At 36.0% G+C, this 13,891-nt stretch overlaps 1 protein-coding gene across 1 annotated transcript in view; it reads left to right on the top strand.

Moving 5' to 3' along the window:
* Positions 1–13,629, top strand: part of LOC150110180 (uncharacterized) — a 77,499-nt gene extending 63,870 nt beyond the window's left edge. Inside the window, exons 5-6 of the mRNA XM_090391930.1 lie at positions 3,888–4,700; positions 11,456–13,629. Of these exons, the coding sequence (XP_090248056.1) occupies positions 3,888–4,700; positions 11,456–11,589 (947 nt within the window). The 3' untranslated portion in view covers positions 11,590–13,629. The remainder of the gene's footprint in view (positions 1–3,887; positions 4,701–11,455) is intronic.
* The last annotated feature ends 262 nt before the right edge of the window (positions 13,630–13,891 follow it).

Here is a 13,891-nt window from a genome sequence, read left to right as displayed (position 1 = left end):
AACTACAAACAGAACTGGTCTAGATTATCTTTCGCTTCTTATTATTATCTGTACTTCAGCCAAACTCTTCTTTTTATTGTTTCAGTGAATATTCTCTTCTTTTATTGTTTCAATCAACCTTCTCTTAACAATTTTGCGAGAATGACAAAATAATGACGTTTAGTTATTTATTAATCGACAATTTTAATGTATAAATTATAAATCTAATTTTAATAAAGGTACACTTTTGGAATCTTCATTCACACACCCAAACAGAACTAATGAAATTTTGGAGATGTTCTTAATCTTTTGATTAAGAACATTAAGATCGATTAAGAACATTAGTCTTAGAGTAAACGACAGATTCCAGACCATGTTTCCCATTGCCATTTGTGAGAAAGCTTCGTTCTGTTTGAAACGTTTATTTGAGATTGACAGCATTGTATCGGAAGCGGTGCAAGTTATGTAGCTTCTACAGAACTTATAAAAGTCATTTGTAATTAATCCAGGTGAAGTTAAGGTATAACGGATATTGAAGAAAGAGAAAATGTGTGTTCCAAACATAATCATTTTTATAATCATGTTCATGTGCGGATCCAAAGAAATTAAGTAAATTAGTTAGTATCTCTATACATATAAGGCGCTATGATTTGCCGTATATATTCATAAAATGTATTTATACTGGCTCACAAAGCAAAGTAAGTTGTTATCGCCAGATCACTGTTTGTTGTCATAGTTATACTGATGAAAAGGGAATCTTTCTTGGAGAGAGAGAGAGAGAGAGGGTTTCATTGTATTGTAAAATATAAGAAAGCTTTGATAAAGGCGTGTAGGAACGCCGCCCTACATACGATCGCTTTTTTTTTTTTTTTTTTTTTTTGTCCTCTTTACTAAATTAGTATGCACTTCCTATCTATTTAATATCCAGTTTTTAGCCACTCAATCTTCTTTCATTATTATATAATTATACGTTTATTGAGTGGACAGCCCCGCATTTTCATAAGAGTACAAGGATGGGGAGAGAATTAAGTCATCAGCCCTTCCCCTAAATATGCCTGTGATTCATGCTATTATTACCTACTATTATTTATCTATTACCGGCTATTTGATAAAATAAATTTTACCAAACGACGAAATGTGAATTTCTTTCAACCAGATTTCCAACAATGGAAATCAAAAACTTCAATTGCGAATTCAATTGTTACTTTCAACAAATCTTTGTTTTCGTTTGCTGATGCAGTGGCCAACAAAGAAACAGTTCTATCATAACTGTTAAAAAATGTACATTGTTAATGTAGTTACCGTTATCTACAACTGAATATAATTTATGTAGCTATAACTACTACTACTAAATACGAATTCTTATGGTTAATATACTATAATATTAACAATGACGTTTCGAATTTCGAGTTTTTAACATATAAATTAAGTGTATTTCACATTCGCTCGGGTGAAACTTTGCAAACTATGATCTTCATGCTATTGGAATTGATTTCTACAGAGAAATTTTCGTAGATCTTATCGATGGGTTCGTAGGACACTGAACTTTGAGCAACTCAGAGACCTTTCTGTCCATTTATTGACAAGGTAGCTAATTTCTAGTGGAATTACTCACCACTGCTAGACTTATGAAGATCAGATGTAATAGGGGGAGGGAGAGGAATTTCGATGCGAAGGGGATGTTGTATTGCTTTCTAGAAATGGTCTGTTGAAAGGCGAAACATGTGCAAGTTCCTTAACTGATTGTGTTCTCCCATCCACTTACCACGATTTGTGGTGGAGTTCCGATGTGTAAGGGGAATAGGGGACGAAAGAGTTAGAGGGGGGGAAGAGAAGGGATGGAGGACGACTACAAACACATGGAGGCTTACACAAAGATCACTTGTGTGCCGAGTCGATCTTAACAAGGTGCCAATCGCTTATTAAAAGACGCCGACATAATATACATGAACGGTGCGCAAATGAGGCTTCTACGACTATGGCTTTGAAGCTGGTTTTAGTTCAATTTGCATGTAAATTAGGGAGAGAAGCCACCATAGATAGCACTCTTATTACTTAACCTGGGTATTAATCTTAGGAACAAATGCTTTAGTTTGGGACAGACTGGTGGATGTAAGAGTTTAGCGTCTTTATTGTGCATATGTTAACGCAGCGTGGGCTGTAGCTACACCCTACCTTCTACATGTGTTGTCGCTGCGATGGTCATGACACTTTGGAGGGTGGAATTTCCTTTTACTTCAAAAGGAGACACGAGATAATGCTGCAGTTCAGGACTAGAATTTCGCTAAATGTTCTCTAGCCATTTCCAGAAATGGAAATACACTATTTTTTTTTTTTTTTTTTAAATCATCGTATAGAGAGCTGATTGATTTGTGAAATTAACACTTGCATTGCTTCGTTGCTGAAAGAATTCGTATTTGGAAACTTGATTTAAAGAAACTGACATATGTCGTTTAGTAAAATTTATTTTATAAACGACAAAATGCCAATTTCTTTCAACTATATTTATTTTAATAAAATGTCAATTTCTTTTAACCAGTTTTTTTTTTTTAAAGAAATATCAATTTCTTTTCCATTGTTTGGAAATCTGATTAAATGAAATTGACATTTCGTCTTTGAAAATCTGGTTAATTAAAAAAAATTGATATTTCGGCGTTTGGTAAAATTTATTTTACCAAACGCCGAAATATCAATTTCTTTTAACCAAATTTCCAACAATGGAAATCAAAAACTTCAATTGCGAATTATTTCAACAATGATGTTATTCGATTGATACTTTCAACAAATATTTATATTTTCGTTTGCTGATGCAGTGGCCAGCAATGAAATAGTTTTATCATAACCGACGAGGATTACCTCATTATAGAAATGATCAAACTTTCCTAGGAACATGGAAATGGTAACATCATGTTTTAATAACAGAATAAATCCATTGTTGAATAAAACCAGTTTGCGATCTTCTGCTACTGACATAGTTGAAACATTGTTATAATATTCAGTTAGAAAAATAGCACTTGTATTGTATCGTGAAAATGAAGTAAATTTTAATTTACTTTTACGGACAAACAAATTAATGACCTCAGTCAACATTTCGCATTGATCATCTCAATTTCATGTTTTGTATTGACTTTTATTTCCGAACCATGACAAAAACGAAAACCAAGACGTCAAAAATTATCGCAAATCTTCGTGCATTTCGGTCATTGGTTGTTGCATATTTGAAGTGGTTGTCTTAGTTGAGTAAGTATTTTTCAAGTCCATTTGAAGACCTTCAGTGCGCATGTTCCACTTAATTTAAACTTAGCGCTCTAACTGCCACGACTTAATAAATGCAAATGAAAACTTTTAAAGGGAATGTTCTAGGCGAAATTAGTATGCCAGAAGTCTAGAGAAAAACTATGAATAATTCAAGCCTGCTGCTTAAATAATCCCATTACTAAGTAATACAATTTTTTTGCCTTCTTCTTCTTATCATAGCATCATTACAGCCATCCATTGCGGCATTGCAATGGACATATGGGGGGATTAAATTCGCGTGCATTTTTTATGCCTCTAATTGTCTTTATTATTAGACGGTGACATTAAAATGCGAATAGAAAGAAATGAGTGCTTACCAGAGCACGTCTTCTTGAACATTAAAGTTGCTGTCAGTAAAGAATGCATGGCTTCGGGGGGGGGGGGGACGTTAAAAGAAGTTTTGTTTTTCTATTTCGTTTTATTGCCTGAAAATAAAGACTGGATTTCGAATGGAAATTAAAAATGCAAATGAAGTTTTATAAATTGTGGGAGGTTCGACTCCCCCAAACATTTGATTTGGACAGAAAAGCAATTAAATCTTAATTACCATCCTATAATGCTCATTTACTGTATTGTTTTTTCTTCTTTCTTTCTTTTTTTTTTCTGTCTAGAAAGAGGTCATCATGTGCCATTTGCATCGCCCGATCGGCATACGGACGGCGCCGCCAGCTTCCCACCTGTGACGGACGTTCTCGCCAGAGTTTCTTCGAACCTGTGTGAAGAATCCGAACCCCAGCAATCCCCTCTTCTAGCCAGCGTAGCGGACTTCACTCCTTCGGACAGCTCCTCGCCGACTCTGCCGGACATCCATTCGCTGATTCGTTCGCCCAGCGTGTCTTTGGACAACAAAAACTCTCCAGGCAACGGCAGTGATTGCCCCGATCATCTCACTACCGGCTCCAAACCGAAGATCTGGTCACTGGCCGACACCGCAACCAGCAAGAGTCCCCCGACGGTGTCAGCGCTTCCCGCGTCTTTTGGCGACGTCGCCTTCATGGCCGGCGACAGTAGTAGCAGCAGTAATAGTAGCAGCAGTCGAAGTAGCAGCGGGGGAATACTGGGAAATCACTGTGGGTGGTTCTCTCCCGCTTCATACCACGTCAATAATCCCTCAACTTCCATATCTCACCTTGTGGGTAGCGTGACCTATCCCACTTTTGCCTCCCCACCCCAGGCAACCAATATGTTTTCCACTACAGCTGGCTCCGCTTCGTACAGTGGCGTTCACGGACTAAGTCCAATACCCCCACAGACTGATACTCCGCCACAAACTCCCCCTAATATGAAGGTGTCGACAGCCTTACCTTTACATTTGAGTTCTTCGGTGACGGCTGGCTACTTTGCTGGCCAGTCTTCTCACCTGTATTTGGGACAGAGTACGCCATCTGGTGTGTGCAGCAGTGGTCATCTGCAAGCATCTCAAGGTAATTGTTATATCAATCGCGTTACCATAGAAACGATTTTGTATTATGTGAAAATGTTAGCGTTGAAAAGGATATTTTTGAGAGGATTTTCAGTGCATTTAATGCAAGATTCACACATTATTTTCAGCTATTGATTTATCATATGGATGTTAGCAACTGCGCCGAACTTTTTTTAAGAAAATGATTTAAAGAAGTGGATGTCGACATTTCTCCATCCCTGTTTTCATTAAACTATTCCAAAGTCTTTCTCTCTCTCTCTCTCACTCACTCAGAATCTACTGAACTGTTTAAAAAATTATATATAGTTCTAAAACCACAGCGAATTTCTGAATAACTGTGGCCCGCCCTCTGTTGGACGTTCTGAAACTAATTGGGAAACTCTTGTCTAAACTGATAAAAAGGGGTTGAAGCGAAGGGGGGGGGGATATGGATATTTTCGTACTCTCTCCCGAGTATTAGTATTAAAAATATTTGACGAAAATTAAGGAATAACAATGGAACAATATGAAACATGATTTCTTTGTTTATTTTATTCCTCGGAGTGTTACATAATACTTCCTCGTGATCGTAATTATTTTTGCAGGATTGACATTTTACGAGTTGAACACTTGGAAATGCTGACCAATGAAGGCGATCGACTACTAGCTGCTTGTATTCCAAGTAAGGAAGGAATTTGAACCTACGGAACACTAGAGATTCCTTGCATGTTTCTAAAGTTCACAGGTCGAATGCAAACCTGTTGACTCACCGTTACGCATACAATCGATGGGACTTAAAACTGTGTTCTTAGACATTCGTCACACAATTAGATGAACACAAATAATCACTGCCCTCATTCCTTGTATCAAAATTACTTGCAAGGAGACAGTTACGATTTGTGAGATTATCTCAGGATCGTCCTTCAATCGTGTATAGGATTAGCATATACGGAAACTTCCGTTATGTTCAAACGTATTAACCTCCCCTTTGATTTTCAAGAATGCAAACACGTATTATAATGGCGCGTGTGTTCGCTGATCAACTCTGTCATCACCGTATGATTGGATAACTTTCGTCTTTGGTTGAAATCCTCATAAATGTTTTTCAGATCGCAAACTAGATTCGAACCTAGGTCTTTCCAATCAAAGTTGTCACCAATGACTACGTTATGAAAATGACAGTAGTCTTGGAATTTGCGTGTTCTACAAATATCCGTCCTATCTTCTCGTCATCCTCAATGTTTGAAAGGGTTCTGCCTAGAAAAGTATAAAGCCAACCGATCTCAGGCCTCTGAATTAGATTCAAGATGCAATAGTATTGGCTCACCAGCAGATTGCAAGTGAATAAGTATTTTTTTGTGTGTGTGTGGGTGATGTGGATGCCGTTTTGTCACATTTGACCTAAAATAGCACCTGTTCAGGTCATCGTGGCATTTGACATTTCAGCACTTCCGGCTTTTTTAAAAACTGCTGAGTAAGTTTCCTGGAGGTGGAATAATCTAATACGGTGCCTCCTCTGTTCTTGAGAGATAGTGAAATCATTTTCTGCCGGGTCAAAGGTCATTTTCTACAAAAATATATTTTCAAAAAGAACAGTTCTAGATGTTTGTCCAAGCGGGATGTCGGAAATTCCCTTTAGGCATTTTTTTTTTTTTTCTGACGGATGTTGAAAATTTCACCAGATAAATGCATGTTTGGATCCAGATCACAATTTTGCCGAAGCCCATAATGTTCTTCAGAGATTATCCCGCATATATCTAACCTTTCCTAGCACTGGCCTCTCATCTCTTTTTCAAGCTAAAAAGTGATGGGGGAAGGCCTCACTATAAAATTAAGGAGGAGTGAATATAGCCAAAAAAATCTGCCAATGAAATGAAAGAAAGGAAATAGAGGGAAAAACGTCTTTTATGATTCATCAAAAAGTTGCGTTAAATATGCCATCTTGTAACTGTATACAGAAAGTTACAAAAATACATTTCAGTGGAAGTTAATTTTTTATTTTAAATCTGGAGATTACAAACGTGGGAAGAAAGTTTGGAATTTGTTCCGATTTATAGGAGAAAAAGTTTCGCTCCCAAATATACGGTAAAAGATACCAAACAGCTAGCTTACTGGACGATGTACGTATTTCGAACTCAATGGGAATGTTAAAACAATTCTATACGGTTCGTTGCTATGGCTGCCTTTTTATATACGCATGCGCGATAATATCTTTGAAGCTTTGACTTTATATAGGTATATTCTTCTTTTTTTCCAAGGGAATAGGCATTTGCCTGTTCTATCCACCTCTTTTTGTAGGCGAATCTTTCCATTTCTCTCTATATTGCTTGATCTTTTCATTTATGATAACAGTTCTTCTGGTTAACCGTATACCTTGTTTCATTGTTGTTTTCCATATTTTAATAATTTGATATATATATATATATAAACTATATAAACTAAATAAAATATATATATATATATATATATATATATATATATATATATATATATATATATATATATATATATATATATATATATATATATATATATATATATATATATATATATATAGTTTAAGCGCCTTAAAAGAAGGTCGGAAAGTCTTGATAGTTTTTTTTATTTATTTATTCATTATAAAAATCATTTCCTGCCCACAATGCAATTCGAACCTACTGGTTGAGAACGGAAGTGCTCTTACTCGGACCACCACGAAGCTTGTAATTCAAAATTATAAAACGGTTCAGAATGTTTTATGAAATTATCAAAACTATAGCATAATTATACGTTTAAATTGAGTTTATTGCAACAAACAGAACCCTTTTGTTTGTTGTTGAGTAAGACGGACGACTTGCTTAGTTCATAATTATCTGGACTTTTTTACGTTCTGTTTTGAGAATATAACGCATAATAGGTCAGAAACTGTGGATTCCGTACTTTTCAACATAGTGCGGCTTCGCATTAGTCTTCGTGTAGTTGGAGAAGCTTTTTATTTGTGAATGCAGCTTGTTCTTTATTATGTGATAGAGACTCTCTACCTTCTGAACAGTGGCTCAAAATTAAGGACGGCAAGCTTTAGGACCTGTAGTATGGCATTTATTTTGTTTTAATCAATTAAATTGTCGAAAACAATCAACTAAGTAATAAATTTAGGTTTGCTGATTAAAGATTTCATTCACGTGTTCCTAATCCAAAATACGGGGTAATCTTTCACAATAATAATTACAAGTAATTCTAATGGTTTTATTTATTACTTTATAACTGGAAGACAACGTACTTTAATCAGTGTGGAGGATGCCCTCGGGTGGAAAGATCTAAGTTCGAATTTCGTCTAGGACGCGAAGAATCTTTAACATTTTTTTTTTTTTTTTAAGCTTCAGATGAATTAATTAACGGTCTCGCACGGAGGTGGAAAGGATTTCCATCTCGCAAAAAAACTAAACTGGCTAGAAGAACACACACACACAATTAATAGACATAATACACCGGTCTCGTGACCTTAATACACTGGTGATGAGGAAATGAATTGCTGCATATTTCGGTTAATACTTCCGGTTTTTAAACAGAATCTCTTAATATGGTGCAACTGAAATTCTTTTATGAAAAACAGGCATGGCAAAAAAAAAAAAAAAAAGAGTTTCTGGCTGATCGCCAGATGACGCTTGTGCAGTTAACATATAATTTATAGTCTAACCAAGTCAGAAAAAAAAAACTTCCACCATCTTTCTCTAATCCAGAGTAATACGGAGCTCGCTCCACCTTTGCAACGAGTTGCCCTAGTGTTGTAATACCCAGATGATCACTTACACCTGGACTCGCCGATAGTTCTTCGGCATGAAACTCTTAGATTTCGATCTACGAGTTTCGTATCCGTCTTTAAAATAAAATAATGAGGGATTTATTATCCCCTTAACTTAAGGAATCTTGATTAAATAGACACGTCACTAGTCATAAGTTTGCTAATCAGTTTGAAAAAGCGTTTCGAATTTGCTTTGTTTGGTTAGCAGTTTATGCGAAAACTGGCTCGACTGTTACTCATTCATCCAAGTAGAATGAATTCGAGTCGTTTTCAAGGACGGCTCCAATATTCGGGCTAAGTTTTTCAAAATGACGAAATTCGTCTTGGAGAATAAAATAGAAAGAGCTTATAAATGCCGTTATCATCACACAGGAGGGGGGAAAAAACAATTTTTTAAGTCCCACTTGGTATTTATCCATCCAACTTTTCAAATTAAATTTCAAAATCACAATTATTGGAAATAAATGAATTAGAACGTGTTTCGAAATTAGAATTGAACGAAACTTATCAATGATATCGTCTTAATTCAACCAGATTGAACACACAAACGTCAATCCTTCTCAACAATCGTACACAAACATATGGTCGTGGGTGTTGCTTTCCTTTTATAAATTCAAGTACCGGAACTAACTCCTTGTGAATCTGCTTACTCATAGCGTCTTGAGTACGTCGGAACTTCACATCACTGCAGCTCAAATTGGGACTTACGGTGAGCGTCATCAATTGTGTTATCACGCCTGTAATGCAAAGTGAGATTGGCGATTCCCAATCCTGGTATTATAAAAGAAAATGGTTATTTAATTTCCCATAAGGAAGCTAAGAATATGAACTATGTATATTACGTCTACAAATTAGGCCTGCCTCTGAGTGGGATAAAAACCCGAATATGAGGCATGAGGACCGCTAACTCACTTTCAGTTGAAAAGTCCAATTTCCTGTCTTCTTGGGCTGGAGTCGAAAGTAAAGGGTGCACAGTAAAGAGGCATTCCCCAGACGGGGAAGTTAATTTCTTAAATTCTATGAGACCAGTTAACTCCATTGACCAGTCGCATACAGTGGTTGAGAGTTTTTCTTTCAGAAATTCGGGTTTTTCATCCCTGAAGCCAAACAGATCTGCCTTACGACACACACACACAGCTGAGCGACTTTATGCACTAGCCTGAGAGCTTTAGTTGCTTCTACCGTACTACGTCGGTCAATATTTAATTTCTTTTGACATTTCTTTATTTAAAAATCTATGAAGGGAATTCATTTTAAATAGAAATTAAAATGAAATATTTAAGACACGTTTTATAGATTGAACAACTAAACGCTAGAGGTCGCTGTATATGTGTTCAAGGTATTCGCACGTCTTCTTTATTACAAGGTTTCTGCAAGATGAAAAACTCGTATATGTTTCAAAATACAGCTCTCTCTCTCTCTCTCTCTGAAAGCCATTAGTATGCTCGTATTGGTTCCAGGTGATTATCAATTGGCGCGGGCCTGTTAACTCGTGACGGGGGTCGAAGTACGAAATCTGCGGACTTCCTTCTTTGTGACATGCATCACGTCTCTTATCACATATCGTTAGGGCAAGTAATGTCGGTTCATTTTCTTGCCAAGAGAAAGAGGGGGAGAGCCAATGGCTTCTAATTTCAGGACGCAGCTGTATGTCTTTTCACTGATTGGCTCACCCTATCACCGAGATACGATAACACTATCGAACCCTGACACTATACCACCCAATCGTAGATTCCACTCGGTGGGTGCACTTAATCATAATGCAATGTTGGGGATAGCAGTTAAAACGATAAGCGGTCGATAAAGAAAGGTTAAATTCTTTGCAAGCATATGCCGCATGGAGAACGTAGATACGGTTAGAGTTGACATGCAGTCTCTTGTTTGTTGACTTTTTTTTTTTTTCCTCTCTTCAAACTTGACTGTTAGATTCAAGATAATTCCTGTTCCCCCCCCCCCTTCTCTTCCTTCTTGTGAGTCACAATATTAAACATTAATACAGAAAAGCTTCCCTTTTAAACAATGGAGAAACTCATGATGTAAATCAATTGTTTGTTTCTTAGGCTTTCTCATTTAATACATTGATGACGTCATCGATTTTCAATGTTAATAATCAAAATACAGTATTGTCATTCGAAAACTGATCTAAGGTAATCTATATACAGGAGCAAGTTGATTCACAGATTAATTCGGTCATTAAATAGCTTATACAAAGATTTCGTTTACGGTGTGAAGTTTTAAAAGATACTCTGGAATATGCGATGAATAGGAATATTACATGTCTAAACATGTTCTTGCCAGCCTCGTTGGCCGAGTAGTTAATGTACCTGCTCGCCAGCCAATAGACTGCGAGTTTGAATCCCTCAATAGGTATAGATGTTGTGATTGTGTGGAAAGGGAGTTGATCCTACTATTTCTTCAGGCAGTGACTTCGCTTACTAAAAAAAAACCTCTGGGGTACGAGAGTGATCATACAGCGTCCAAAAGACGGCAACGTGACCAAAGAAAAAAAAATTCTGATTAATTTCCACTTACTAGAAATAACTTCTTATTAATATGGTCATTCTCCTGCTAGGAATCATCACATTGATGACGAATGCGTGTTCTACAGTGTCGTCTTAGAGATGAGTTCTAGTTCAGAGAATTAATAATAATTAAATAGAATAAAAATTAATATTTTGGGAAAGTTTTTGACCATTAGGATTAGGTCCTTTCCTTAATATTAAATCAAAAATTGTGTGATTGTCAAAAATTCGAGATTTTTTGACCATTAGGTCACCATTAAGATGATTTTGTTGTCACCATTCGAAACATTTGGTCGAATGTTTCGAATAGTGACAGCAAAATCAACTTAAATCAGTAATTTTACAATGAAACTATAAAGCCCATTGAAAATACTGTTATTCTGAGAGAGAGAGAGAGAGAGAGATTCTTTATGAAATAACTGCACTATTTTTTTAAACATAATTTGCTAATTTATTATATTTTCTTTTTAACAGTGGCTAAGACGAGTGGACTTTACCAGATGAATCACATCCCAAGTCTGAGTCGTTCAGCATCCTCATATCGATCAGAATGCTTGGCAGAAGACTATTCTTCCCATGCACATTACAGAGCCACACAAATCCAGTAGATGTCTCGCAAGGAATGTGCTTGATTTGGACACCACTATTCCCCTGGACTTTGTAAAACAGACTACAACATTACTATGTGCTGACCGGGACAAGTGAACTGCTTTAGAAGTTGTCTAAGAAGTTCTGTTCGTTTTTATTGGTGCTGCTACTATTGCTGCAGGACAGCAAACCCAAAACTGGTTGTTTTAGTGAGGTGGCTTCAGCGTCAGTGTAACTAATGATTATCAAAAATATTAGTGACAAAAAAAAAAAGTCTTAAGAACGCTCTCTTGAGAACTTTTAATGTCTATACAATAAGTTTGAAAAAAACACCCCAGAAAAAAAATTCTGGTAATGAGCAATATGCAGATGAATATCTACAATAATATCCGGATTAGTGATCACCAGATGGCGTCATTTATTTTCTTTTCCTAGTGAAATATGACGTTCAACCCGTTAATAGTTAGTGACATCCCACCAGTGTTAGCATCATCCATTTCGGCATCGATTTGAAGGCTGGTCCTTTATTATTATTATTATTTTACTTTTTGAAAAATATTTGCAACTCTTCACATATTATTAAGCATCCTCTTTGCTTCTTCCTCCGTAGCAAATATCGATGAATTAGAATATTCGTGTGTATGAAACATATGATGCTTATCTGTTACATTTTTCTGTGAACTCAGCCTATAAATAGGGAATTGTACACATCGAGTGGAAAGATTGCATTTATCATCTAGGGTGTTAACATTAAATTTTAAAATATAAGCTAACATATTTCGGATTATTTTTCTCTCAAAACCGTTTTCGTTGCCTATTCTGAGGTTTTTCTTTATTAAACAGTGGCTATTTGCCTGTTAAATCAATTTTGTGGGCGTAGACAATAAGGAAATGTTAGAACTATTCACAGTCGTTCTAATAAAAATCACTGCATTGTAAATAAGATTTTTAAATAATATTGGAGGCGTGTATAAAGATCGTTCATGTATTTGCCATCATTTTGATTTCCTTTTCTATAGCTTCGTAGATTGGACCGAGTTACAATATATCAATTAAGAATGAACGAAGTGATTGTAGATGGAGACACCTCTGATGTTATGCAGTGGTAAATGACTGGAACACAAATCTATCTTTGGGAAACGTAGCTCTTTTTCAACAACACAATCATTTAGGAGTAGTATCTACGTACGTGTTATGTATTTTGAAAACTTCACTAACTCCAATTTTAAAAATCCTATTTACTTTTGTCATGTATATGTTACTGTGTGTTTCTATCTACCTCACATATCAACCGTTTGATATGTTTGCTATCTACGGCTAATTCAGTTTATGGTTAGCATTTAAATAAGAATGAATCTTCCCACCCACCCCTCAATTCTACCATCAAACCCTAGAAAGATGGTTGATATCTTTCGCATGTATCCAACAATTCTTAACAACACTTTCGGTACTTTATTGTTCATGTGTGTATGTGTCAGGTGTGCTTGTAAATTATAACTCATAAATAAAAAAAATAAATAAATAATCATCTTTGTATTATTGGTATGCACAGTATGGAATTTGTCCGAACGTATCCGTCTTGACCACATAAATACACCTGAGAGACGGTATCTGTGTGTGTGTGTGTATATAGTTTAATTTTAGTGTGAATTAGTTCAGATGAGCGATCTTAATATTCCTTGATCTCTATAGGCTGACAAGTGTAGAATATTTTCCTCCTACAGTTAATGCACTAATGGGGACCCGTTTTATCTGTGATCATCCGAAATCACCATTGTACGTACTTAGCAATGACTCCTTCCATTCTCCCCCCCCCCCACCCTATCAGTATGTTCTGTTAATGTTGTCTTAGAGGTGACTTAGGCCTAATTGGTGTAAAGGGTTTCGTCAATAGATAAGCAATCTCAAGCCCTTTTATCACACAATGCCTGTGATAACGTTTTTTCTTGTATTTTATGGCCATTATCTAATGTACATACGGGGAACCAGCACGTGTATTTCTACCATCCCCCAAAATGTATATAGGAGATGGTATTTAATAAATCCTGTTATCTCTTGAATTGTGTTTTTGCTTGTCTTTTTTTTTGTTTGTTTTCATACTGTTCTAATTTTATTTTACGCTGTTATACAGTGGTATATTCACCTGGAAAGTTGGACGTTTTTAAAAATACCAGCAGAAATTATGAAGTTTAAGAAAATTCAAATATCTTATTGAGATGATTTCCAAGAAATCTGCAAATAAAGTTGTTGTTTTTTTCCCCTCAAACGCTTAGAGATTATTAAGAAACGGTGATCTTTGCAATGTAAAACATGTTCTACTTA

Source organism: Typopeltis vanoorti, chromosome 1 (assembly GCF_054136105.1).
Source record: "Typopeltis vanoorti isolate ZY-2024b chromosome 1, IOZ_Tvanoo_1.0, whole genome shotgun sequence".
Lineage (NCBI taxonomy): Eukaryota > Metazoa > Arthropoda > Arachnida > Uropygi > Thelyphonidae > Typopeltis > Typopeltis vanoorti.
The sequence above is the reverse complement of the archived record's forward strand: the minus strand, read 5'-3'. Positions and strand labels throughout refer to the sequence as shown.